The sequence below is a fragment of the Zonotrichia leucophrys genome, chromosome 7, assembly GCF_028769735.1.
Source record: "Zonotrichia leucophrys gambelii isolate GWCS_2022_RI chromosome 7, RI_Zleu_2.0, whole genome shotgun sequence".
Classification (NCBI taxonomy): domain Eukaryota; kingdom Metazoa; phylum Chordata; class Aves; order Passeriformes; family Passerellidae; genus Zonotrichia; species Zonotrichia leucophrys.
In genome coordinates, this window is record NC_088177.1 from 17753040 (window position 1) to 17779921 (window position 26882).

General features: G+C 43.5%; 2 protein-coding genes and 1 long non-coding RNA gene across 4 annotated transcripts; 1 reads left to right on the forward strand and 2 right to left on the reverse strand.

Annotated features, from left to right (window-relative positions):
- Positions 1-5336: 5336 nt before the first annotated feature.
- On the forward strand, positions 5337-18972 carry COQ10B (coenzyme Q10B). Of its 2 annotated transcripts, none has more exons than XM_064717991.1 (5): positions 5337-5442; positions 8843-8977; positions 10235-10427; positions 12625-12726; positions 15270-18972. In XM_064717991.1, exons 1-5 carry the CDS (start codon positions 5387-5389, stop codon positions 15435-15437), a joined length of 654 nt encoding a protein of 217 aa, XP_064574061.1. In that variant the 5' UTR covers positions 5337-5386; the 3' UTR covers positions 15438-18972. The 2 variants fall into 2 exon arrangements, with proteins under 2 accessions (XP_064574061.1, XP_064574063.1); XM_064717993.1 differs by lacking the exon at positions 5337-5442 and adding an exon at positions 6788-6853.
- LOC135450146 (uncharacterized) lies at positions 5397-7035 on the reverse strand. The gene is made up of 3 exons (XR_010440962.1): positions 6698-7035; positions 5815-5865; positions 5397-5688 (listed from the first exon to the last, which is right to left on the reverse strand). It is a non-coding gene; the product is annotated as an uncharacterized LOC135450146 (long non-coding RNA).
- HSPD1 (heat shock protein family D (Hsp60) member 1) lies at positions 16598-26772 on the reverse strand. Its single transcript, XM_064717988.1, has 12 exons — positions 26620-26772; positions 25654-25829; positions 22716-22968; positions 22137-22219; positions 21502-21597; positions 21116-21209; positions 20596-20764; positions 20248-20347; positions 19179-19424; positions 18796-18970; positions 18075-18253; positions 16598-17985 (listed from the first exon to the last, which is right to left on the reverse strand). Exons 2-12 carry the CDS (start codon positions 25825-25827, stop codon positions 17833-17835), a joined length of 1722 nt encoding a protein of 573 aa, XP_064574058.1. The 5' UTR covers positions 25828-25829; positions 26620-26772; the 3' UTR covers positions 16598-17832.
- Positions 26773-26882: the final 110 nt, after the last annotated feature.

Consider the following 26882-nt stretch of genomic DNA (forward strand, 5'->3'; position numbering starts at 1 on the left):
AACTTCCTTCCCACAGCCACTGAGGGGTGCCCCTCGGGAATTTGGGTGCTCAGCTCTGTTTGCCAAACTGCTTGACGTGGGTTTCATCTGGTCAGGGTAACTGGCCCAGTGCCAACAGGCGGATCGCTAGATAAAATAAAGCAGATATACGTTTATTGCTACAAGATGGGGGTTAACCGGATTGCAGCCCTTCAGGCAGGGCAAGTCTGTTCAATAGTTTAGTAAGGGCTCGAAAGAGGGAAGGGTAGCTGTGTTTACGAAATTGGCAGGTGGAAGAAGGAATTAATAATCATCTGACATTGATTCACATATGAAATAATCTAAGACCACAGAGGTAAGCTTCAACAAAAAGTAAAAGTTACTACATATTGGAATTTTAAGTCACTATATTAATTCAAAGTGGCAAAAATAGTCAGGAACGGATGACATGGGAAATCAAAGCTATACAACTATCCGTAGCAATATGCTGCTGCAGTGGAATTAAGTCTTACTCCAGGCCATTAAAAATTGTGTTGTGTACAAAACCTGGAAAGCAATTGTTTCACCTTACTTACCTCAGTCAAAGCCACTGATGGCATTTTATCAGAGACTTGAGCAAACTCAGTATAGTCTAGAAGAGAGGAGGAACAATCAGATATTTATGAACATGACTTAGGTGGGATGTAAACAAATTGTTTAGCAGTTCTGCAATAACTGCCCTCACACCACTTCCACATTTCATTTGGGAATTACTTTTTCCCCCCATTCTGTTGATGTGATATACACAGATTTCAGCATCATTGTCTATTGTATACCTGATAACTGACTAGGATTGATTCTGTCCACATGCAAAGCCCTGGGAACTCCCCCTTACAGTCAAGTGCTGTGAACAAGCTAGTTTTTTATTGTCTCAGCTTTTAGTAGTAGTAAAATGCCAAGGCTGGTTATGCAACCCAGGTACAAAGTCCACAACTGCTTAATGATTCAGCACATCAATGATATTTCATAACAGTGTAACGTGTAAACTTCTGTAGTTTATTTATTATCATACGTTTCACTGTACACCTGCTAAGTCCCTAATCTCCTCAGAAGCCTTTGCAACAAGTGAAGCCGACTTGAGAACTTTCCATCAGGTAAAATGCATAAACTCTTTCTGAAAAGGGTGATAAATGCATGATGGCAAAACTCACCTTGACTCTTCACTCACCACTCCCCTTATGTAAGCTGGTAGTTCACACTATGGCTTTTTGAAGGTTGTCTTAAAGAAAATAATGTGAAGCTCATGTTTTTGTGTTAACATGCCTATTTGATTGACCAACTGATCTAAAGATCTGTCAGTCTTTGCTTTGTATTGATTGGTTTGCAGGAGTTTGATGAACAGTTCTGCTTTTAATAACTTACTAACTAGATGTACTCAAATGTTAAGAGGAACTGTCACTGAAGGTGCAGAAAGTCCTCTGTCCTTTATTCTGTGTTATTAAACTTACATTTGCATTTCTGAAAAGATGCACTTGCACATACTCACAGGCCACAAAAGGAGATATTTACCAAGCTGCCCAGGACATGTGACAGCAAGGTTGAGGCAAACTAATTCCCCACTGCAAGAATTTAATGCATGTAACTATTTTAAGGAAATGTCACATGCTCACTATGAAGATCAATTTGCAGTAACTTTCTCCTGTTTCTTCAGCCTGACTTCCAGCTTATCCTAAGCAGAACAGTTACAATATTTCATTTCTTCTGTTATTAAGCAGACCTGAGTGAGGGATGAGGTCCCAAGGAACACTTGAAGGTAATCATTCTGGAATGTGCCATTTCACACATAAAAGGGACTTACATGTTGTGAGTGCTGACATAAACTGTGCTGTGATGAAACAATGAGAGAACTGCCTTTTGTTTGTCTCTTCCCTGCTTTTCCACCAAATTCTGCATGCTGCCTTGGGTTCTTTTTGGCTGTCAAATGCCTGAATATGTACTTTTGCCTCCTGAACATGAACTCCATCCCACAGGATACAGACAGGGCTGTTACTTTGTGCTTTACCAGCCCTACTGAGTTCCCATCCCTTTGCACACATACAAGTGACCACAGAGTTCACAGAGATTCCTGGATGGATTTGAAGCAGATTGGATTTAAGAGCCCTCAAGCTTTGCAGATCTTTTACCTAAGTAACAGACCTTCAAGCTTCTGCTTTATGTAAGATTCAGGTCCAATTTCAAGGGCAGCTTAAGCTGGCACTAGCTGGCACTGCTGCTGAAAGAAGTATCCAGACTCTTTGCCTGTCCTTGACTGACCCCATCTATTGTGCCAGCAGAAGATTCTGGCACTGGTTCACTCAAAAGAAGGCAGGCTTTTGACTACATCCTCGTGCTGCTTCTTCCAAAAGTAACTTTTTATTTGTATCCATTTTTTCCCCCACCCACCAAGTAAAGAGCTGTACAACAAGCTGACATCAGGCAAAAAGCTACAAACCTGGGCTAAACTCCTAGTGCTTCCTTCTGCCCAGGCCTGTCTCCTTAGCTTCAGGTGCCAGGGACAGATCACTGACATCCATGTGTCTATTAAAGGTAAGGGCACAAGTTCTTAAAACAAAGAGAGGAAATATTTAACCCCAGGAGCTGTTTCAACTCTGTAGAAACTTCTCAAAAAATAGCACAAGATAAAATCTCTTCCAGTCCCATTTTTGTTTCTGATGTCAAGAAGAAATAAATGCAGAAAGGATCCTTTTTGTCACTGGAAAGCCAGTGAGTTAAAACACACACAGGAAGATAAGCTTTTGGGAGGATTTCAGATGAGGGCTGCTTTGTGTTCTGCAGGATGTGCATAACCTGAACACAAACCATTTGTGTCACTGCCAGTAAGGGTGGGCTGAGGAACAGAAATCAAAGATGGGATGGGACGGTCATCTGTGCTCCCACAGTCCTGTGGGCTCTCCTGAGGGAGTCTGAGGGTGTTTTTGTACATTTTCTGCCAAGAGGAGCCAGGCACAGGCCCCGTGTCCCCGCTGCACAGTCCCAGGGCTGGCAGGGGCAGGCTGCTGGCTAAGGGCTGCTGCAGACACCTGCCCTCCCCACACAGCCATCTCCCCAGCCTGCCCCAGCTGAGCCCGGGCTCTGCGTGCTTTGGTGCAGATCATCTTCTTCCTCAGCACTTCAATAAATACACACAGCACTGTTTTGGAAATGGGACAGAGTAACAACAGAGCAGCTGGATTTCAAATCTGGCTGTGAGCAAATATGCACTGAGATTTAAACATCTTTTGGATTTTTTAGTCCATCAGAACCTTATGAAGATCAAACAAGTCTAATCCTTTACAACCAAATACTTCAGTTATTACTAACACCAAGTTCACCAGTGCTGAATGAAATAGAAAAAAAATTATGTGATTTTATATCCTGATTAATAATCTATGTATGTAGGTAATTTTCCCAGCCTACATGTATAATTGTGAGGTATTTTGAGATCTTTCAAAGGCAAGTATTATTCAAAACTCATGTATAAACAGGAACACAATGGCTATATTTTTGTTTTCCTCAGCATATTTCTGGCTGCCTAAGGAACATAGTTAACCAGCTGCTATTTTCACTCATCTGTAGGAACAGAGATGAATAAAAAATAGCCTTTTTTTACACAGGGATATGCTCTCCTTGTCAACATTGACTCTTTGCCCACTGAAAGGTGTCATTAAAATGATTGTTTTTAATAGTATAAACCTCATAATCAGAATTTCAACCTAACCTTCTAATGATGGTAGTGTTATAAAAAATAACATTTAGAAAAAAAACCCAGCCTGTGTGGTCCTACAGTACATCTCTTTCTGGTGTATCAGAAATGTCTTGCTTCCCTCTGGTGTTAAGGATTAATTTGGGCAACTCTTCCTGTCAGAGTTAGTAAATGCAACTCTCTCTTCCAGCACCAGGTATCAAGCAAGGTTTAAGAACTTCAATCCTGAGCCTACCAAGAGAAAACAAAAAAGGCAAAACCCTTTTAAGTGCCTTTGGAATCCATCACCTTGAACTTCTCAATGCTCTTCAAATATTCTAACACTGAACGACATCAGTCTTTGTAAGAGCAATTCCTGATGCAGTGAGCAAGCTAGAACGACAGACAGAACCCAGCCAACACCAGCAGCACTCGTGGAAGTTGCACAACACACAGATGAGGTTGGTAACAAGGGCTAGAGGCGGGGAGGACAGCACAGGACTGGAGCTTTGTTTGCATTTCTGGCTTTGCAGTTTGTTCTTCACCTGCACTGGAGGTCATGGGATTTTACTGATTTCTGTTTCTCATCAAGTTAATGAGACATGCTGCAGGACAGCTTATCTGAAAAACTCCATATCCTGAGGTGGTAAAGTAAAAGCTGCTCCATTAAGTCTGTCATCCAGATTGGTGGGGTGCTTATTTAATGATGAGCGGTTTTGCTAATGGCAAGGAGGATGGGATAATTAAAAGGATCAATTTTCTGAAGAGGATGTTGTTGTAATTTTATATAATTGAACTGTTATTTTTGTCCAGAAATCTTCTCACTTCTTAATGCATTCAGCATCCAACAGCTTTAACTAACATTGCTTCATTTACCTTGTAAATGGGAGGGAATGGGTTCCTCCCTTAGTTGGAGGAACATTGCTGACAATATATCCAGGCTGGTTTTCTAGTGCATGCAGCCCAGACACAAGTCAAGTTCAGGAAGTGAAAATACCAGTCTTAATTCAAGATTCCCAGTCAAGACTATACCTGGTGCTAAAAAAAAAAATAAAAATAAAAAAAAAAAGCCAACCCAAACTATTTTATGGAAATAGATTTTGCAGTCTTACCTTTTAACAATTTGTGTTAACACATAAACGCATATTACACACAATATGAAAAGTGTGATGAGTTGTATTTAAACAGCAGGTCTCCAATTGCAGAGTAATTGTAACACAGGCTTTCCTTGAGAGAGGCTATTTGAAAGGTGAATTACGAGAAAGCGCTAATTAGTCGATTAATTAATTGATTTCTTTGGCCCAGGTTGTGGTCAGACGGTGCTCTGTGATTACTGACAGGTCTGTGGCCCTGCTGTGAAGCTGCTGCTGGCTGTAACCCTGCGCACGCACCGAGCAGAGGCGGGACGAGCACCAGCGACTCCTGCCGCGGAGCCGCCCGGGTCAGGCGCTCTGCGGGGGATGGGACACGGGGCGGGACACGCGGACGGACACGCGGACGGACACGGGGCCGAAGCCGCTCCCGCCGCTCGCCGGGGGCGCCCCCCGCGCTCCAGCCCAATTATGGCCGCGCGCGGGGCTCGCGCGCCGCCGGGCCAATCAGGCGGGGCGCCGCGGCCGCGCGCGCTGTCCCGTGACCGCGCCCCCGCAGGCAGGGCGGGCAGCCCCGCGCCTGAGGGGGCACAGCGGCCGCAGCGGCGCGGGCGGGATGGCGCGGAGCGGCGCGGCGCTCGGCAGGGCGATGGCCACGGCGGCCGCCGCCAGGTACGCGGGGCGAGGCGCGGATACCGCGGGCGTGACTGAGAGGGGCCGCGTGCCCGGTTAGAAACTCGCCTCCTGTTTGCCCGAGACAGTGGCAGAGCTGGGAGCGATCCGTCCAAAACTGAGGGAGCACCCGGATGTTTTCCGCTTCAGATAATGCAACAAGTTCCTTCTCACCTGAGCGTGTGTAAGGCTGGCTGCAACAGCTTGAGGAAAACAATATGCTTTGGTGAAGAGTTAACTTTTCATCTGAAAGAAAAAAAAGCAAGCAGATGAGAGTGTGCGATTTGAAAATCTTAGTGTAAAAGGTTCACCTGTTAGCACTGTTACGGCAGTGCTGCTGTGAGAGGGACTGGGAGAGGGATGGAGTCTCACCGTGCCAGTGCTGCTGTGTTTCTTTATCAAACTCTGTCATCCTCATAAGAACTGTTCAAAAAGTGAAACAGAGATTGGGTCATGATGTCATATTTCATGCAGCTATTTGACAGAACTGTTAACTGTGCAGTGGTAAAATGTAACACTGGACCACATTTTTTTACTGTATATTCTTTTGGTATAATCGTAGTGTTGTGTCTGCAATATTAAATTCTTTCAGTCCTGGCCAACAAAATTGCTATTTTAAAGAGTAATTTATTAGAGTCTCCAGGGCAAAATCAGTTGCTGGGATGGTGTTTGGTATAAGGAAACCCATTAAGTAACTGCTTGCAAATTCAGTTTAAAAATGTTTCTAGTGGAAGCTGCAGGGATCTTGGCAGCTGGCTTTAAGCAAGCACAAACCGGATCAAACCCAGCGCTGTGCTGCTGAAGCCCTGGAGCTGGGGACGGCTCAGTGCTGCAGTTGTCCCCGGAATGCACTCTGTACCTGCTGCCAACTCGCAGGACCTCACTGTGCTCACTAGCAGGCTTCAAGGGCTCAGGTGGGAAATGAGTCTCATGTGCTTATTCAAACTGAGGTGCTAGTGAGCACACTTGCTGGTACACTCATTTTTTGGGATACAAGCAGCTGTTAGCAAATAATTTGAATGGGATCAACTGGTGCCTCACAGACCATAAAGTCAGATATCACTAACCTGATCAAAGTATCAGCTGGGGTACTGTAAACACATTTGCCCTGGCATGCTCCTGGCACTAATTTCAATGTTTGCACTGAGGAGTTAAGAGAGCCATTTTTTCAAAAAAGTTAATCTTCAGGCTTAGAAAATTGTGTAGTTATTAAAGAAATAAAATTTAAAAAAATCACAGAATATGGATCACTTACTTGTGCATGTCATACTCCAGGAATGCTTCCTTTTCAGGCCATGGGAGTTGGGTGGTGCCGTGGTCACTCCTCAGGTGCTCAGGGAGGAAGCAGTGAGTGGCAGGAGTGAGTGGAGATGCTTCTGTCACTGGCAGGAGACAAATACAGAAGTGGCAGGTGTGTCTGAATTCTAGAATTGGCTTGGCTTTTCTTCACTGGCCCAGGTCAGCTTCACAAAAACACGTGACAGTCCATGGAAATCAAGGGATTTCTTAGAGATGTGCTTCCCTGACCTGGGAGCCAGCCCAGCACATTCTCACAGCATCTGCTCTTCAGATAAAATTGGGAGAGGGACAGAATCTCACCATACTTGTTAGCATTACAGCCCCTTAGCCTTGCCTTCCTCGAGTGGCAAGGACACAGGCTTTCAGCAGCTGAGAGATTATTTGGAGGGATTGTTTTTCAGCCCTGTGGCTGAAACAAGTTCAGATAAAACTGCATGAAACAATAGACTGGCACGGCAGGACAGTAAAAAACAAACCAAGACAAACCCTGGTGACTGCTTTGGACTGTGTCCTGTACATATCCCAGATAATGGAATGTAAATCAGCTGTGCAGAATGAGGTCTGCTCCACACATTTGAACACCTCCTGTGAATCTGGTTGAGGCAGCTACAATGTTACTGGCACTCTTCCAGCATTCCTGCCAAAGCTTTTCCTTAACAGTCTTGGATGGTCTGTCTGGAAAAAACAGACTTTGTCCACATCCCTTGGGATGCTGTTACCAACATTTGCAGAGTCTAAAGGCTTTTAAAGTGGACCTATCCTCTCTTAATTTTGATGCAATACTTCTGTCCCATTTCAGTTTCTTTTCAACTGCAGTGATTTCAGTGTGTTTTCAGGCATCATGCTTCATATCCCAGTTGCAGAGTTGGTTTTTAAAAAGTTTGTAGATTGTTTCTAACCAGCTGCTAATAATGATTATTTTCCTCTAAACTCTACCAGTTTGTTATTTACATGACTCCTAATACAGTGACCATGTAAGCTGATGTGCTCAGTCATGGGTAAACTACTGTATTTCATTAGAATTCTTAATTATGCTGATTTTAAAGAACATATTGCTAATTTTAATGAAATTTAATTCAAAATTGGTAACTAATTTGCTGATTAATTTGGTGCTTGGTAAAAAAAAAAAAAAAGAAAAAGGGCATCTACCTGTTCATTGTGTCTAAAAAAACAACAAAGCAACCAACCAAACCCAAAGAAGCCTAGTTCTGAGTAAAAGAGGTTGGCTCCATTTTTAACCATGTGAATCAGAAGTATAGTCCTGATTGTATAGTTAGAGGAAGATCAGTAAAAGACCCGAGTTACTTGTTAGCTTATGTTTGTAGAGTCATTGTGGGCAAATAGTGGCATTTTTACTTTCCTGGTGCCAAAATTCAGAGCTCCTCAGGCAGCATTTTGCATCTTGACTGACCTGATCTGAGGAAAATCAGTGATTTAGCAGAACTGTTACACACAGTGAATATTTGTTAGATTTTAGTGTAGATGTTCACAGAGAACACCGAGGTGCAATCTTGGAGTTACTAGTACTTTTAAAGGTAATTTGTTAAGTTTTACTTCTGAAAACACTGCATCCAAGGTTCTAGTGATATTTTCTGAAGGAAGTGTTGAAAGCTGGGTAAACAAAGCACCTTCTGAAAGACTTTCAAATGAAATTGTCCTTTTAAGAGAAGGGTGGCAGCAGAGGGATTATAGCAGAGTTCAGTTTTCTGTTTCCAAGTGAACCCTTCTCTAATTAGTGTATTCCAAAAGGGTAAAGCATTGCAAACTGTGCCTCGTTTTTGCTGTTCAGAAAGCCTCTTCTGCAGGCTGAGTGCTTGTGAGACTTGGGCATGAACTCAAGCTGCCCGTGGTTAATGGGCCCTTTGTCCTGCACTCTGCCAGTTGGTGCTGGCATCACTGAGGGCTATTTTTAGCTCCTCTTAGGGAGAAAAAAAAAGGTGGCCCTTGTGTGTGTGACAGTTTATATTGTTACAAGCCTTTGTTTTTCCATCTGGCTGACATTTTCTATAATGTTATACAAGAGATGGTTTGTCCTACCTGAATGCATTGTTGTTTATTTTGCGGATATCAAACACATCTAAAAGCATTTTCCCTCTTTCAGGCACTTGGCTTCTTGTGGTATTCTGATGACCAGAACTTCTCCTGTGATGAGCCACACTTTTTCAAGAAACTTCTTCAATGTTGCTGCACCACTAATAAATAAAAGAAAAGAATATTCTGAAAGAAGAATTATAGGGTTGGTATGAGACTGTGGAAAGATGCTTTAAATGCTTATTGATTTTGTGTTTGCTGTAATTAATCCAAAACACTAGTAGTTCAAAAGACTGGGTATCCCTGAAGTCACATGTAAGACTCTGGAGCATAGAAAGGAGTTTTGACTTTCAGAATTTGTAGAAATTAGGCTTACCAGCCTGAAAGATAATATGAAAAATGTAGGAACCCAAAGCCCTTGGCCCATAGCAAGAAGGAGCAGAAATAACTGTTCCATTTCATGACAAAACAAAGCCAACCTTGAAATGGAGTAATACACTAAGATTTTCATCTAGTAAAATGTGAATAACTCAACAGGTGTGAAAACCCTGTTCCATTCTCTCCCAAACACATGCTAAAGTTTGTACTTACATTATATTATACTTCTCAAGATTTTCTTATTTCTTTAAAAGAAGAAAAGTAATTAGTTCTGTGATGAACAAACTTCACACAGACAAAGATTTTGAGACCTTGTTTGCCTGAGAGCTAGTGGGAAAATCCCAGGTTATGCAATGATACTGGGATTTGCCCAGTCTCTGGTCCACAACAGTATGAACTGTTTATTAGCATATTATTTTTACTATACTTAACAATCCTTTTTTTGATAGTTCTTGAGCTGCAACAGATCTTGCCTAGTCACTCAAAGAGGGCCTTTGTCCAATAGTGCTCACTGCTAAGTGCTGTTGAACATATGCTTCATTTTAAAGGAAATTAGGCACATGCTTAATCCCATCTGTTTCAGAGTCAGAATGAAAAATTAAAACCCATAGCTGTGTAATACTTTGCCATGTTACAGCAGAATCAGCTAAAATGTTGCCCTAATAGTGTTTCATCTGATTTCAATATCCTGCCTGAGCAGGGGTGTTGGATAAATGAGGTCCAGAGGTCCCTTCCAACATCAGCCATTCTGTGATGCTGGAAGGTTTTCCCATTGCATCTGTTTTTTTAATTAAGCTTTTTTATTTGGGCTCAATGAAGGAAGTAGCAGGCACTAGGTTCATTATTCACTAAAGCTACTGCTGGATGGTGTGTGATATTTTGCTTCTTAATGCAAAAAACAATTACCAGTGCATTCCTGTGCTTTCCTCTTAATTAGCAAAGCTGCATTTTCAATTTCCAAAATCAGTGGTAGTGACTATGTCCACCTTTCAACTGGCTATGCCACATAAACCATCCTTGATTTTGAATAGTAATTTGAAGTTTAAATACCTTGTAACTGTAATGTTCTCGTGTCCATTTCCAGGTATTCCATGCAGGAAATGTATGAAGTTGTTGCTGTTGTGGAGAATTACAAACTCTTTGTTCCTTGGTGTAAAAAGTCCGACATTCTCTCGAGGCGCTCTGGGTACTGCAAAGCAGAGCTAGAAATAGGATTCCCTCCTGTAGTAGAGAGATACACATCCATTGTAACCCTAGTGAGACCACATTTAGTTAAGGTAATTACATTGTTCTTTTCTCCTAACCATAATTTTCCTTAACTTTTGTGTGTTGAAATTGGAGTATTCCAGGAATGTCTTGCCTTAAAACAAAATCCATGCTGGAAGTTCTTGGTGTGGATCAAAACTTGTGTTGCTTTTCTTTAAAGACTTTAGATAAACTGGGGAGAATTTGAATGTGTTTTAAAACAACCTGCCACGTGAGGGAGGAGAGGAAATCACTCTTTAATGTCTTTATTTGCAAAGCTGGCAGGCATTAAATGAAGATATTAACATTTTTGCTTGTTTTTTTGCTTGTTTTTTTGGTTTTTTTTGGTTTTTTTTTTTGTTTGTTTGTTTGGTTTTTTTTGTTTTTTTTTTTTTTTAATTTATTTTGTCCAAGCATCTCTGAATGCAAAATAAGTACTCAGTTACAAGCTATCTGACAACTCTAGCTTCTGGTGCCTTAATGAATAATAATGACTTATCTGTCATTACTTTTCTTCTCACAATTTCAACCAGCTAATATGAAAAGTCTAAAAAAAAGGCTAAGCTTCAGTACAATGTTTTGAAGAGATGGTTATTCAATATATTGATGAGAAGAAGGAAATGTGGATTTAAAATCAATTTTTTACAATTAATTTTTTCACAAGAGAAGCAGTTCTATTTTTCCTTTCAGCTTTTTATGAGCAATAATTAAGAGAAAAGTAGAAAAGTGTCAAGTAAAATATTTTAAATGATGCCTGGATGTTCTATTGGTTTGTCTTATATGTTCAAATCTGTTTTGGTAAAGAATGGCTCAGAACAGATTCCTTATAGCAAAACTGCCTCTCCCTTGGCAGAGCCTGATTGGTTTGGAAAAATTCGTGGAAATTATAGCATTTGATTGCTGTTCAAGATAATTGTTTGAAAATTCTATTTCACTATTCTTTTCTAGGCTTCCTAATAAGAGACACTTAAGAGAAAATGAGTTTCTGAAGTACAGGGGATATGTAAATTGGAAAAAGGAATGTGCAAAATGCCTTTATTCAGCATCCTTACTGATTCTGGAAAGGAAAGAAAAATTCTCTATTAAAAAAAGTTGAGAAGCTATAATGGAAAATCTGTGGCTTAGATGCTGAGAGCTTTCCTTTTCTACAGTTTCCTGAGAAGACAGGCTTTTTTCTTTCACACAGCTATCAGATTGGCTTACCAACTCTTTTTCCCTCTTAATTCACTCAAAAGAAGAATTCTTGTCTCAGAAAAAAGACTCACAAAAGTGGTGAGGAAAGCCATTTCTTCAGATTGCCTCCCCTGAGGCTCATTAGCCTTTTCTCTGCTGCAATTACTTTTCCTAGAGGTTTACATGATGTCCACAGAAGTGCAGGAACATTTCTAGGGAAGTGATTGTGTGCTTGGACCATTTCACTGTCCTCTCAAGTAACTCCAGGCAAAGGAACCTTGTGTGCTGCTCAGGCACACAATGGGAATGGGTTTGCTGCTTAAGGTTTTCCCCTTTTTAGGGCTTAAACAATGGAGAAATCAGATTGGTAACAGCAGTTTTTGCTGGGGGGGAAAGCATGGAGTGAGTTTGCTACTTTAGGACTGGGAGAAGGGGAACACAGTGGCACTTTTCCCATTTTTCCTGCTGTTTTGATAGCAGGAGGGAAAAGCAGGCCCAGCTCATTGTATCTAATCTTCCCTCTACTCCTTCCCTTTCTGCTATAGAAGTAGCAAGGCCACGCAGTATCTCATTCCTGGAAAGAGCAGTGTCGGTGTTTTTGTGCTGGTGATTATTCTGAGATGAGTCACCTCAGCACAGCTCTCCAAGCCAAACAACACCTATTCCCTGGGGCAGTCTCTTGGAGCAGAGCTCCTTGGGCTAACAATGAGAACTTGTGCAAAAATGACCCAAGAAAAAGTTACAGAAGTTGTCTCTACAAATTGCAAACTAGTTGAGAGTTGAGTTTATGTATTTGGATGTTCTGTGCATCATGCCACAGATCTGTGTTATGACACTCAGACACAGTATTTTCCTCTGCCTTGGAAGGACCTCAGTTCTTTTGGCATAATTGCCATCTTTGCATATTGGATTTCATGCTGGCTATGCTGTAAGAACAGGTTTAACTATGTCACAACCATCACTATTTAACAAAATGTAAACACAAGCTTCAGTAATACCTGATTGTCACATTTGTAAAAGCCTAACTGTAGCTTGATTTTCAAACCTTTATTTTAGGCATCATGCACAGATGGGAAACTCTTTAATCACTTGGAAACAGTGTGGCGTTTGAGCCCTGGTATCCCTGGGTATCCAAGGACATGTACATTGGATTTTTCAGTAAGTATTGTAATTAAAGTGCCACATGCTAGGAGCAGCACATAGAAACACTTATCTTCAACTCAGAGCACTTTTTAAAATGCCTCTACTACTTCTTTAAACACTTAGACACAGAAAACAAGTTGGCTTTAGTCAGTTCTGTCCAAAAAATATTTTGTAAACTTTACTGTTGGAAACCATTTCAGTATTGTTCAGAAACAGCAGCCTTCTGTGAGGTGTCCTGTGTCATGAAACAGTCTGGGACAGGCACCTCTCACCCTGCAGTTCTAAACACATTGACGTTTTTAGACAGTCCAGTGCAGGAGAAATGCTAAACATACTTTGCTATATTCTTTAATCACTGTGCAACCTAAATGGTACCAGAGAGTCAGTGTCCTGCCATCTGTCCTGTTTGGGCTGCAGTGTGGTCAGTTTAATTTCCTGTCTTCCAGTTTTACTCTTTCACGTATTTTAAGCCTTACTCCTTCCTTCTCTAACACAAGTGTAATAGAATTTTGCTGTCTCTAATCTGTGATGGGATATCACTGCAGCCCAAAAGTATTGCTCTTTAAATCCAGTACCTGATTTCACTCCCAGAAAAGCTGTTTCCATTCCAGTTACTGCTTTTCCATGTTCTCTGGTTTGTCTGCCATCACATTTTTTCTTGCATTTTATAACAAAGTGTGTAACAAAGCACTGAGCAGGGGGTTGGAACAGGCTGCTAAAGTACACAGAGCTGGGCTAATCCTGCTGCCATCTGCTGGAATACCCTGCTTTGAAAATTATCTTCAGTAAATAGGAAAAAACTTTTGGAGTATTTTTAAACTAGCACATTAACCTCCTGGGGTTATTAACTTTCAGCTTAATACTGTATTGCACTTCATGCAGTTTAACAGTAAAAATTAATCTACAGGTGCTCAAAGAAGCACAATTTTTAATGGTTTGCATGATATGTGCTCATGTTATTTCTATTTCTTTAGGCAAATAAGCGTCAGTTCTTTCTACTAACACATATAAGCTATCTTTTAACCCAAGCCATAAATCAGTTAAAAAACTTTAATTAAACAGCTATTTAAAGCCTACATTCTACATACAGGCTCTGTGAGAAAACAGCACCACACCTCCACAAACCAAAGCCACATTTTGACATTTCAGGTCAAGAACTTCAGTTAAATGGAATAAAAATGGAACTGGATATGGACATTTTCATTTTCTTGGGGGAACACTATCAACACATCTTACTGCTTACCCTGTTTGGAGGCAGCAAAGGAAGGCAGTGCAGTTGGCTGAGCTGAACCTCTGCCGGTGCCTGCCCTGCTGCTCCTTGCCTCTGGGCACGTGCAGGCAGGGATGATAAACATTTCCCAACAAACTCCTCAAAACAGGCCCTGCAATTACAGATATTCCAGAGAAAACTTCAACTTAAGAATGCTTGTTTACTTTAGAAAATGTTATTTGAGTTTTGAGCTATGCTGGTTCCCACAAGCTGCTGAATCCTGTTTTGCCAGCCTGATTCCAGGAGACATCCACATACAGCAGGGAACTTTTCCTACTTTGGTTTTTAGCTCTGAAATTATTTGGTTCATAGACTGAAGCACACCACCCTTTTTACCACCTGCAAACTTCATTAATGTATTGCATACCTTAAGATTGACATAATTGCTGAACACAATGCCAGACTCCACATCCCCACTGCAGAACTCCCATGCCCTCAATGACAGCTCTCAGACTTGCAAGAGGCACATTAATTTTATTGATGCTTGAGGTCAAACAAATGTAAATGAAGCTACACTTGGTTTATGGGCCAAGCTGTTTAATTACTTCTGTGCTACTGCTTTGCAGTTATATGCATTGCTCATAAGGAGTTGGGGAGAAGCTGTATTTGCTCCTTGTGGCATTAAATCTGATTTTTCAGGAATAACAAAAATTAACTAACTCCCAATCCATTTCACTGACTGCTGGTGTCAGGTCAGGAGTGGGAGCTGTTCAGATGGGAGCTATGACACACAAACCAAATCTATAATTTTAGTCATTACACTGCTTGTTTGAACCTACCAGAACTACTGCCACCAAAAGGAAAGACTGATTTAAAATTTTGGCATTTAACAGGTAACTATTTCAAGTCGCTTTTAAGTTTCTTGGGCGTGCTCCAGCTTACCTGTTAGTCTGTTGTCTTGCCACGCAGGACTTTCTTCAGACAGCTTTTGTCCCTCAAGTCAATTCTGTGCACAAAATAAGTTATTGTTTGTCAGTAGTTTTTCATTACCCCAAACCTCTTTTGTAATGAACCATTTATAAAAGAAAAGACATTTTAGGTAAATATAAATGACTACTTCAGAGAACTGAATGAGAGGATTCTTTTAATGGAAAAGCCCAGAAGTACAGTCCTTAGACCAAGGAACATGGGTTTCCTTCTCAGCCACATTCACCTGTTCCCCAGTTTTAACTGTTCTACAACTTACCTGCAGCCTTCACTGGAAATCCTCTAATAGAGTTGTCTATTTGTAACAGCATTTTACAACAGTATATATAGGAAAAATAATTATCTTTATTTTCTTAAACAGATTTCTTTTGAATTTCGTTCACTTCTACACTCAAAACTTGCTACACTATTTTTTGATGAAGTTGTAAAGCAGATGGTTGCTGCCTTTGAAAGAAGAGCATCCAAGCTCCATGGCCCAGAAACCAGCATTCCTCGGGAGCTGATGCTGCATGAAGTTCATCAGACGTAGAGGGAAACTGTAACAACGCCAGCTATAAACTTGTCCGTACACTTCACTTGTACAAAGTGCCCTGCTCCTCCTTTGGGGCATTCATTTCTTATCTGAGCTTAGGTGTGATCTTACCCTGTGCCAAGCACACCTGCTCAGACAGACATAGAATGTTCAAAAGCTGCAATCAAGTGCAGCCTAAAGCCTTATCAGCTCCCGTAACCCCGGCTATCTGGGCTGCCGTTAACGCCAAACAGCTCCTGGAATCACAGCCCCAGCTCTGCCCTAGCCAAGCTCCTGGCGAGTTTCAGCACTGTAACTTATTAACTCAGCTTGCTGGGAATGTAACTTCAGAGCATCAGCTCGGCCAGCTCTGCCCAGGCAGAGGCCAACTGACACACTGGCTTCCCAGAGAATGGCACAGCTTGGCAGCCATTGAGGAGCGGTACTTTGAATTCAAATGAGTGGCAGAGATAAGTCAGGGATTTCCCATTGCCCCTAGAGTGACCAGCAACTGCTTTCCAACTGCCCTTGTTTTCAGGGATGAAATGCATAAGGAGCACGGTAACCCGAGTGCAGCAGTCTCAGCTACAGCCAGTGCTGCCCAGTGCACCTGTCTGCTGGAATCTGTAGTACCTTTGGCAGGCTGAAGTTGCTCCTTGCCACTCCTTCCCTGGTACACGCTGCACTTGGGTTACCTCCATCTCACCTAATGCAAACAGAACACTTTAAAGCAAGGTTTACCTCTGAGAACCAGGTACCCGTGCTGTCCTCCCTGGAAGCAGGTAACAGGAGGCCCTGTGCTTCCTTGCAGACAAGGACAGCCCAGGCCAGCTGTCATCATACATCATGTAAGAGCACTAAACCTCCATTCTTTGAGGTTTTTCAGTACCATACTCCCACTGTGATATCATCCTGATTACATACAGGTTCAGTACTTCTACTCCTGAATGTTCTCTTCCCAGTCTCTAAAAGAACCAAGTGAATAGGTTTGAACAGATTCTAAATCCTTACTTTATGCTGCCTTGCATTACCAAATTTCCTTATTGATATTAGGTGAAGCTTCAGGCCAGGTGCTGAAGCTGGTAGTTTTTCTGCAGCATATGTAATCCACATGGTTAGTGAAGAACAACATATTAAATAACATAGAAAGTTATGTTTCAAAATAAAGACACCCCTGAAAGAGTTTCAGATAATTTTACTTAAAATTAGAACATCACACATCCCAGCTGTGGAAGGATAGTTCTTATTAAGGGCAGGAAGCTGAGGAAAGCAACAGGTGGATGAAGGTCATTTGTACAGAACTGAGAAGTCGTAAAGCAGTTTTGATTGAGGTAATCAGGTATAAACATACACCAGTTTGGGAACACCATTGCTCTGCAGGCTGGAAAGCAGAAAAGACTGCACAATGGTAGTGGTGGTGCCAGGGCAAAGAACACAAAGAGGCAAAGCAACATTTCTAGTGCAAAATCACTAAATCCTGCACCCCTTACTGGAAAGGAGGAAGGTAAGAATGGAAGGCTCAAGGTGAGGAGGTAATCACATATTACACCTGAGCAAAGGAAGGATCTAAAAACCCCAGAACCCTTTCTTAGCAAAGACTCACCTGTGTGATACCTCAGGGCACTTCTCTGCCCCTGGGAGTGTGAAAGGTGCACTGGGCCTGTTCCAGCACGTGAAACAACCAGATAGACAGGGCAAAATAAAGTCAGTGCACGTGCCTTGTTTTCAGAGCATTGTTTAATATTTCAAAGAACTGTAGTGCAGTTCAGCTTAGATATTTCTTACCAAAATTAAAGCACTTGCATTTCTGAGAAACATTCTAGACAAAGGAATGTTTCTCGGAGTGAAATGCCCTGTCATTTTTTCAAGCATAAGTGTCAATTTCTACTACATCTTAGAAGCAACAGCAGGCTGTCCAGGCTCTCCCATAACTATGGCTTGGTGTGCAGATGAAGGAGGTGATACATTTTGTAACTTTTGAGCAGTTTATTACATAAAGGTCACATAACTCTATTTGCCTACTTTGTACACAATTGTCTAGTCTCACGCACAGTGGCTTCCAAGTTCTTTCTAGTACTGGCAAGCACCAAGAAATTCTGAAATAGAATATCAAGTGCCTTAATTAAGTTCAAATCAGGACCTTGGTAGATGGATCTTGCAACCCAGTTATCAGGAATGTACAAATGTCTTTATTCAAAAAATACAAAATAAATTATCTGTAGGCATGGACAATGACTGTAAACAATTACACGTGTGTTAAATGAAATCCAGTAACTGATGGTTACAGTGATTCTTTTCAACACCAGCCTCACTTCAGTCACTATCCATCCTCTCACACTGATAGCTCAAGTTTTTGAAGTCAGAACTGTCAGTCTTCAACAGCACAGCTCATGATGCATCCCTACGCCAGGAATTAGAACATGCCACCTCCCATTCCTCCACCCATCCCACCCATTCCTCCCATTGCCGGCTCCTTTTCTTCTTTAGGAACTTCAGTCACCACTGCCTCTGCTGTTGATAGGAGAGATGCAACACCCGCGGCATCCATCAGAGCAGTTCTCACAACCTAAAAATAAGCAAGAAACTACTTAAAACCTGCTGACCATCACAGGAAGTGGCAGGAAGCAAAGCTGACAATTAAGAGCTTTAGGTTACCTTAGTTGGGTCTATGATTCCTTTTTCTACCATATTTACAAAGTCCCCAAGCATTGCATCGTAGCCAACTTCTGATGGGCTCTGCAGGATTTTTTCAACTATCAATGATCCTTCAACACCGGCATTCTTTGCGATAGTCATTGCTGGGATTCTCAGTGTTCTCTTGATTATTTCAATGCCTGCAAGAAACAGGATAGCTGGAGCTCCATGTACAAACACCACTCCCACTGCCAAGGAATGCCCTAGTGCTGGAGATCAATACAAAGGAAACTCTCCGAGCAAGAACATAAGCTATTTTTGTCAGTTCCAGGAGGAGAGGTTCTCTGCAGGATATTCATGCACATTTCAGTTTTACTTCTACAAAAAATAGTAACAAGTATTACTACTCTCTATGTGCAACATGACACAAAGCCTTTTTCCATTTGATTTGCCTCACAGTCTCTTGAGCATTAGATTTTGTCTGTCTGCAAAGACTTTTAACTGCCAGCTCCCAACTCTAAACAACTGCCACTGTGCTGGGATACTGCTACTGGGTCTTACACAGTCCAGTCAGCCATGCAGTGAAAAAGCTCCTTCCCACTCAGAGACCTGCACATCAAAGAAATGTGATATTCCTAAGATCAAGTAACTAAAAACTCACTAAAAGCCACCCGATAAAGCCTCAGGACAGGGGAAAGCGTGCTTGTATCACTTCCACACCCATCTCCAGTCACGTGCTTACCAATTTTCTGATCCTCGTTGGCTGGAGTTAAGGCATCTAAGGCTGGGATGCAGCGCAGCAGGGCACAGCCACCCCCTGGCACGATGCCCTCCTCCACAGCCGCACGGGTGGCGTTCAGGGCGTCGGTGACCCTGTCCTTCTTCTCGTTCACCTCAACATCGCTGGTTCCGCCCACCTGCCAGCACAGCAGCAAAGCCACACGTCAAGGGCTGCAGCAGGAGCCCAGCTGGGACAGCACTGCTGCCACCAGGTTAAGCTGCCAATGCCTAACAAATGCCAGAAAGCCAACCCACCCTCTCCCACAGTGGCAAGTCTTCTTCTGTAGCTCAGCACTCAAGAAGCCTGAGCTTTAGTTCATCATGATTTTACCAAGTTCTTCATACCTTCAATACTGCTACTCCATCAGACAGCTTGGCCAGTCGCTCGTTCAGTTTCTCTTTTTCATATTCACTGGTGGTAACCTCTAGCTGTTCAATTATTTCTTGAATGCGTTTTTCAATCTGACCCTTTTCACCCTTCCCCTTGAGGAGCATGGTGTCATCTTTTGTCACAATGACCTCTCCAACTTTACCAAAGTCATGAGGCTGAATATCTTCCACATTTAGGTTCAAACCCTCTTCTCCAAACACCTGAAAGAAATTATGTGAAAAGCTGCAATTCACAGGTACCTCACACATCAGATATTTTTATCTACAAGTACATGAACACATACAGCAGACTAATGGCATAAAATAACCACACTGCTGCAGTTGCACCCTCTGGGTGAAGAGCCTCTTCCTGATACCCAACCTAAACCTCCCCTGACAGAGTTTCATGGTGTTTCCTTCAGTCCTGTCACCATCATCTCCTTGTATTGTGAGGAGTTACAGATTTTGACATGTCACTGACTGAAGAACAGTTTGCTGGTTGGTTACTTTGTGCTGCCATTACCTTAAACATGAAATTTTATTTCAACAGCCTCCTCTGGGTCCCAATATCATGCTATGATTTTGAAGTGCATATTAAAAAAGGGAAGCATAAAGGGACATTAATCAGTGCATCAACTATATGCAAAATCTAGTAGTAAGAAAAATAATTCAGTCAATTCCAAACATTTAAAATAATTATATTTGCCACATCTGAGTCCGGGCAATTGTTTATGGAGGCAACAATTGCCTTGGAGTTCCTCCTTTCCCTTAAAAACCTAAATCCTGCAAGGAGATCTCATGTGACTTCAGTCAGTTACAAGGACACATGGTTGGCCAGGACTGCATTTCACAGCAATTATCAGTGTCTGCATTTTAAAAAACAGCAAGTTTCGAACATCAGTTACTGTTACGTTTTTGAAAGAACAGAATACAGCCTGCAACCCAGCAAATACAAGCCAAAGATCTAGAAATGCACAGTATTTTCCTCCTTGAAAGGCATTAACATCCCTTGGAGCAAAAAGCCACTGAAAACATCATTACTTACAGCACCACCAGTAGCAATCGCCATGTCCTTAAGTTGGTTTTTCCTGTTATCACCAAAACCTGGTGCTTTTACAGCAACAACCTGAAGGCCAACCTTCAGTCTAAAGACAAAAATTCAGAGAAGGAGTCTAATTACTACACCAAATTATTTCAGTGCAGCTCTAGCAGTCAAGCAAACAAAGACCACCACAAACTGAGGTGGTTTTTCTCAAAAAGGTAGTTAGCACACAACTGGAGTTCTGCCTGAGTTGATAGAAAGCATGGTGGGGTTAAAAGCTGCTGTTTCTTTGGCACAGGTGAGAGAAGAATGAGCCTTACACCATAGAAAAAAATGGATTTTAAGTCTCACCTGTTCAAGACTAGAGTGCTGAGGGCTTCTCCATCAACATCTTCAGCAATGATGACCAAAGGTTTGCGGTTGGCATTGGCAATTTCAAGAGCAGGAACTATGGACTGTACACTAGAGATTTTCTTTTCACTGATTAAAACATAAGCGTCCTGGAATTCACATTTCTGCCCTGCAGAAACAACATGCATTATCTGAACAGTTCCATTACAAAAACATATCAAGCATTCTTTTAACTTAAGCAGGTGCTGTGGTGCAATGGTTGCACTTTCCAACTGCATTAAGAAAAAGACAACTTGTTTTCTCCACAACTCCACTCTCAATTCTCCATTGTTCTGCTGTGTTGCAAGGCCAGCCTGATATTCACAGGAAAACTTTGCAGAGAAGGAAACCCTGACACTCCAAGCTTTTAGCAAGTTCAAGTTTCTGATGGGCAAGGAGCCCCTGCTTTATTTGCTGTGGTGCACAGCATAAGGGACTGTAAAGCCTTTAACACAAACCACTGGAGGTGCTTGTAACTCACCTTTAGTTGTGTTAATAAAATATGGAGAGATGTAGCCTCTGTCGAATTTCATACCCTCAATGATTTCCAGTTCATCATTTAGAGTCTTTCCATCCTGTTAAATGCAAGAAAGTCTGCATTAAAATCTCTGGTTTGCTGCAAAAGCACAAGTACAGTTTTAGCATATCATGCACAATAGATTGAAAGGCTCTGGATCCCACATCAGTTTCATGTGCTTATCTCCAAAACAGAAAGAATTTAAGAGGGAACAGTGATCAAACTCTGATCTAAAGGAGTTGGGGAGGAATTATGGTGGGAATTATGGAATGGGAGCTGCAGCAGCAGCATCACACATGACAAAAGCCAGCCCTAACAGGAGCACAGAGAGTCACTTGGCCAGTTCTTACCTTGACAGTGATCACACCCTTTCGTCCAACCTTTTTCATTGCATCAGAGATTATATTGCCAATTTCCTGATCTCCATTTGCTGATATTGTGGCAACCTAAAAGAATAAGACATTTAATCTCACTTCCAAATGCAAGGTGCTTCCTCATGATAAAGAAAAAAATCAGAATAACCATGTGCAACACTGACATTTCTGCCAAGGCAGGGCAGCAGTGCAGCACCCTCGCAGCATGAGGGCTCAGACTCCCTGCCTGCACTCACAGCCAGGCCACCTCCAGGCACAGGCACAAATAACCCAGCACCACCAACACACCTGGGCCTGATCTCCTCCAACAGATCTGTCACACCCTCTGCCATCACTTCCATTCACACAGAGCTTTGCTCCCATCAATTCTTCCCAAGTACACACATTTATGTTTTAAGCCCATACTTTGGAATGAAACTCGAATATGAAAATATCTGCCCACTTGTGAACTAGCTTCTAGCAGTGCAATTAAAGACTATTTCTGATGTACAAAGAAAAGTCCCCAGCATCAAGATGCACACAACCTAACTTCATCAAACCTAACTTCACAAAACTTCTTTTGAGAAACAGCTGCCTAAATCTGGGTTATACTTTATTGTGTTTTTTCCTACCTGTGCAATTTCTTCTGGAGTTGTAACAGGTTTTGACAGCTTCTTCAGTTCAGCTGTGATGGCATCCACTGCCAGCATCACCCCTGAGGATGAACCGGGCACTTGTGAGCGAACAAAGCGAGGTCCAGAGCACAGAAAACACAAACCAAGCACCCACCCACCACAACAAACAGGTTTCCTTTCTAGCAAAAATCCACACTGCAAAAATGCATTGTTTGCATGTTCAATACCAAATAATTCTTGTTCCATACTGTCATTTGTGTATGCAGTGCTGGGTTTTTTGAAATTGGTGTGAAATATTGTCATGATCAAGATTCCTAACAGATGCGTTTACATGGCTATTGTATTAATTAAATGCAGAAATGGCTTTAATTGTAGTTCACTTACAGCAAATTAAATAGGTTGACTGCATGTAAAATAGTACAATGATTAGACAGATTAATGGTTGCTCAGAGTCTGCAATATAAAAAAACATCAACTGTCTTCTCTAAAGATCATATAACCCTTTATGGTGGCTCTTCAAACAGAAAACAAGTCAAATTTAGGATATGAAAAATAGAAACAACAGGAAGAAGTTACCCCTCCTGATTTCTACAGGGTTGGCTCCTTTGCTGATCTTGTCAAAGCCCTCCTTGGCAATGGCTCGTGCCAGGACTGTTGCAGTAGTGGTTCCATCTCCTGCCTCCTCGTTGGTATTGTTGGCAACGTCTTGGACTAACTTGGCGCCGATGTTTTTGTATTTGTCTTTCAAGTCAATTGCCTTTGCTACTGTCACACCATCTTTTGTCACTTTGGGACTTCCCCAGCTTTGTTCAATAATAACTGTTCTTCCCTAGGGGGACAAAAACCAGATTTTAAATCAAGCCAACCCAAAGCAGGTTACCATCAAGAGCTCAGCTGAGAGTTTTGAACAGTTACAGCTGAACACCTTACACAGGGCGTTCAGCTGGGACTTCTCAAACACACACTTTAACACCAAGGTTCTCCAAAACCAGAAAAATGGCTCAAAGGCCTTATAGTTCCACAGAATGACTCCATTCTTCAGCCATACTAGTGAAGTCTGCAATTAACGAACACTGACCTTAGAGAAAAAACTGAACAGATTCCCTCTAATGGTACTATTTTAACCCAAAATTAAAAACTTAGCAATTCCAATAACCAAATTTTCATTAGCTCACAATCAACATTTTTTGTGATTGAAAAACAAATAATACAAAGCTCAATTTGTTGCATGTGCTGAAGGAAAAAAAGCAGACTTGCAAACCTCAATAGTGATTAGCAAACACAATTGAGACTACTTCAAATTTGTATTCATGTGTTACAGTAATTTCTCAAACACTGCAAGTTACCAAGCTTTTCTCATCTCAGCTCACACTTGGATCCAACTGGAAAGCTGGAGTATTCTAACTAACAGACACAGCTAACACGGGAAACTGAAGCATACAGGTTCACCATACGGCAAATGCTCCTGCTTGTTCACAGGTGACTCCAACAGCCAATACCTGCCCCAAACAAACACGCTCCAGTTTGAGCTGGAGGCAGCAGAAACTCAAGGAGCCCCTCTGGTCTCCTGCTGCCCTGAAACTCCTGTACTGTGCTGCGAGCTGGAGCTGCTGGAGAGGGAGGGCAGAGCGAGTGCCCAGCTCAGCGCTGTCCCAGGGCCCTCCCTGGGTGTGTCAGGTCCGGCCCCAGCCCGAGCTCTGCCGGCCCCGGGGCGAGGATTGCGTGCAGGGCTGCGGTGCCCTGTGCCCTCCCTGCCCAGAGCCCACCCACATCTGCCTCAGGGACTGAACCAGCCCTGGCTGCCCGCCAGGCACGAGGCCTCGCTGCTCCGGAGGCACAACCACCCCTGCAGCCTCAAGGTTCTGCTTCAGTTCCTCAGGCTCAACCCGGGGAACAGCTTATGGAAATTTCCCTCTGTGCCACGGAACAGTTGTGCCAAAATGCATTCCCTACTCCTATCTTACTTGACCTGCACTTCTAAATATAAAGGTAAATCAAGAGTAAGAAAACTCCTCCCTGGAGGAGCATGCTACCAGTACGTTTTTCATATAATGTCTCCTAGCTTGCTTAATTCTCTTTTGTACTTTGATATAGTCTTATTCCTAATGTTTGGTTTGCAGCTCTGAGAAGAGGGGCACAACAAAACCCACAGATAACAAATCATATGAAGGGGCTTGCTCTCAGTAAAAACACCTGTCTGTGCTCCTGAAGAAGGGAACAAACACCACCAGTACCGGCACAGGCATTTCGAATGGTCTGGCATATTGGGAAGCTGAGCCCCCACACAAACCAGTTCTGTCCAACATGCTGGAGCACTACCAAAAGATTGTGTGAGACTGCAAACTGGGCTCCTTAAAATGTACAACAGGCCCAAAGGAGGTTTCCCCACCTCACTGATGTTTCTTAAAAATGCCAGAGGCTGACTCAGGCACTGCAGTAACCTCTCCATTTTTACATGAAGAACAGCACAACCAACAAAAATCCCCTAAGGTTGCATGAAGTTGCATCAGCAACTGCCCTTTAGCCAGTGGATTAGAACTGTGCTTCAGCATTCAGAGTAGCCTGATCCAAAAAAACAGGAGTTAAATTAACCAACTACGCTTAAACTTTGTTCCTTTGTGGAAGTAGCCACAGTTTCCTGACACAATTGTTCCTTAACCTTCACCTGCTCGGCTTTATGGCATTTTTGCCTTTGAATGAAGCTAGTAGAGCACTAAAAATGTGCAGAAAATACATGAAATGATGTTACAGAGACCAAGCAGCCCTTAGAAGAACTATCATGCACATGCTGTTACAGGGAACAGATAATCACATAAACCCCAAGAAAACCAGCATCTGTTCCTCAAAAAGAGGAATCTCATTTCAAGCCCTACTGCACATTGCATGACTATGCAGAATACCATAGCTGGTTTTCCAAGAGACCCAGATCTCCCTTACAGGGTAAGGGTAACACAAATGAATGCCTCTACCACGAAATTTCACTTAGGCTGGTAATATTCACCAGTCAACTGAGAACTCAACATTACACTTTGGATATTTTTTAAGCTTGTTAATATTTAAAAGGTAAAATAATACAAAATTGTAATTCGTAAAAAATAAATTAACAAACAAAACAATCATCATAAAAAAACCCAACCAAGCCACCCACAGGCTAATTAACCAACCCCAAGACACAGTTACATTATCTACTGTACTGTTACAGGTTATCAATTGAGCTGGTAACACATTATGCACATCTCCTGAACCTTCAAACTGTTTAGACGAATATAACGTACTTTTCACAGGAATCCAAGCAATTTTACTTTGTTACTACAAAAAGCACATGCACTACTGTCCCGCTTTTGGGGGACATGAGACTACAGCTGCTGGCAGGAGTCTGTCCATTCCCCAACCCCTTTGCGTTGCAGTTCTACAAATACAATCGCGCAGCTCCACCGAGAGAAACCCAACAACTGCTCTGTTAGAGTATTTTCAGCCAGGTCTGTGCTAAGATAAAGGGCGAGTCTTCCATTACCTTTGGCCCCATGGTGACAGCTACAGCATCTGCTAAAAGATCTACTCCTTGTAGCATCAGAGCTCTTGCGTCTGCTCCGAACTTCACATCTTTTGCATAGGCTCGTGTTAGATGGGGGGCGAGGGCTCTGGACACTGGTCTTATCTGACGGAGTACTGTAGGTAAACGGAGCATGTCTAAAATATTAAAAGAAACGTAGAGAAAAACAAAACAAAACAAAAAAGGCATTATGGTTTTGCACAGCTGCTTCTACGAGAAAACAGTGGGAACAGATTTAGGAAGTAAAGCAGGCAGGACGAATCTTTAATTTTTCGACCGGTTGAAATGGAGGCACACAAGCAGCTGAGCAAGTACCGGGCCGGGTGTCCCCGATCCTGCCGCCGAGAGCCGCGCGGAGCAGCTCCTCCCTGCGGCCTGCAGCACGGCCGAGCGCCTCCCGCCCGGAGCGGGGCAGGACACGGCGAGGGCACGGCGGAGCGCCCGCGGCTCCATGTGCTCCGCGCGGGGGCCGCGCCCGCCCGCCCGCCCGCGGCTGCAGCAGCGGGGCCGTGCCGAGGGGAGCTCGGGTACGGCTCCCACCCCGCTAAGCCACCAAGGGCACAGAGAAGAAAGACAAGGCCGCGGCCGCCACCGCGGGCCCACCGGAGCCGCCGCGCCGGGCAGGGCCCCGCGGGCACATGGCGCTGCAGCAGGACACGCGCAGCAAGGTCAGCGCCGCCCGCCCCCCGCCGCCGCCCGCCAGGCCCGCCGCGCCACCAGCGGCCCGCAGGGAGGTGCAGGCCCCGCTCCCGCCATCCCAGCGCACCGCCTGCATCACGGCCGCCCCCCGCTCCCGCCGCTCGGGCCCGGCCGTTCCCAGCGCGCGGCCCCCGCGGTAACCGCGGCCAAAGGGGTGAGGGCCCCCACGCCCTCCCCAGGCCGGGCAGAGCGGCGCGGACCCAGCGGCCCGGCCGCGTTCCCGCTCACCTGCGGCAGCGCGGGAGCAGCACCGCGGCTCTGCGGACTCGCGGGCACGTCTGGCGCGGCGGCGGCGGGCGGCGCTCGGCACTCACCGCCTCGGCCCCGCCCCCGCGCCGCCGCCGGCCCATGTGCGGCTCCGGCCGCCCGGCCCCGGAACCAGCATGGCCTCCGCGCCCGCCCACAGCCCGCCTGCCGCGCTGCGCCGCGGTCTACAAGTGCGCATGCGCTAAAGGCTTGTAGCATGAACCATTCATGTTCCGGGGCCCGGC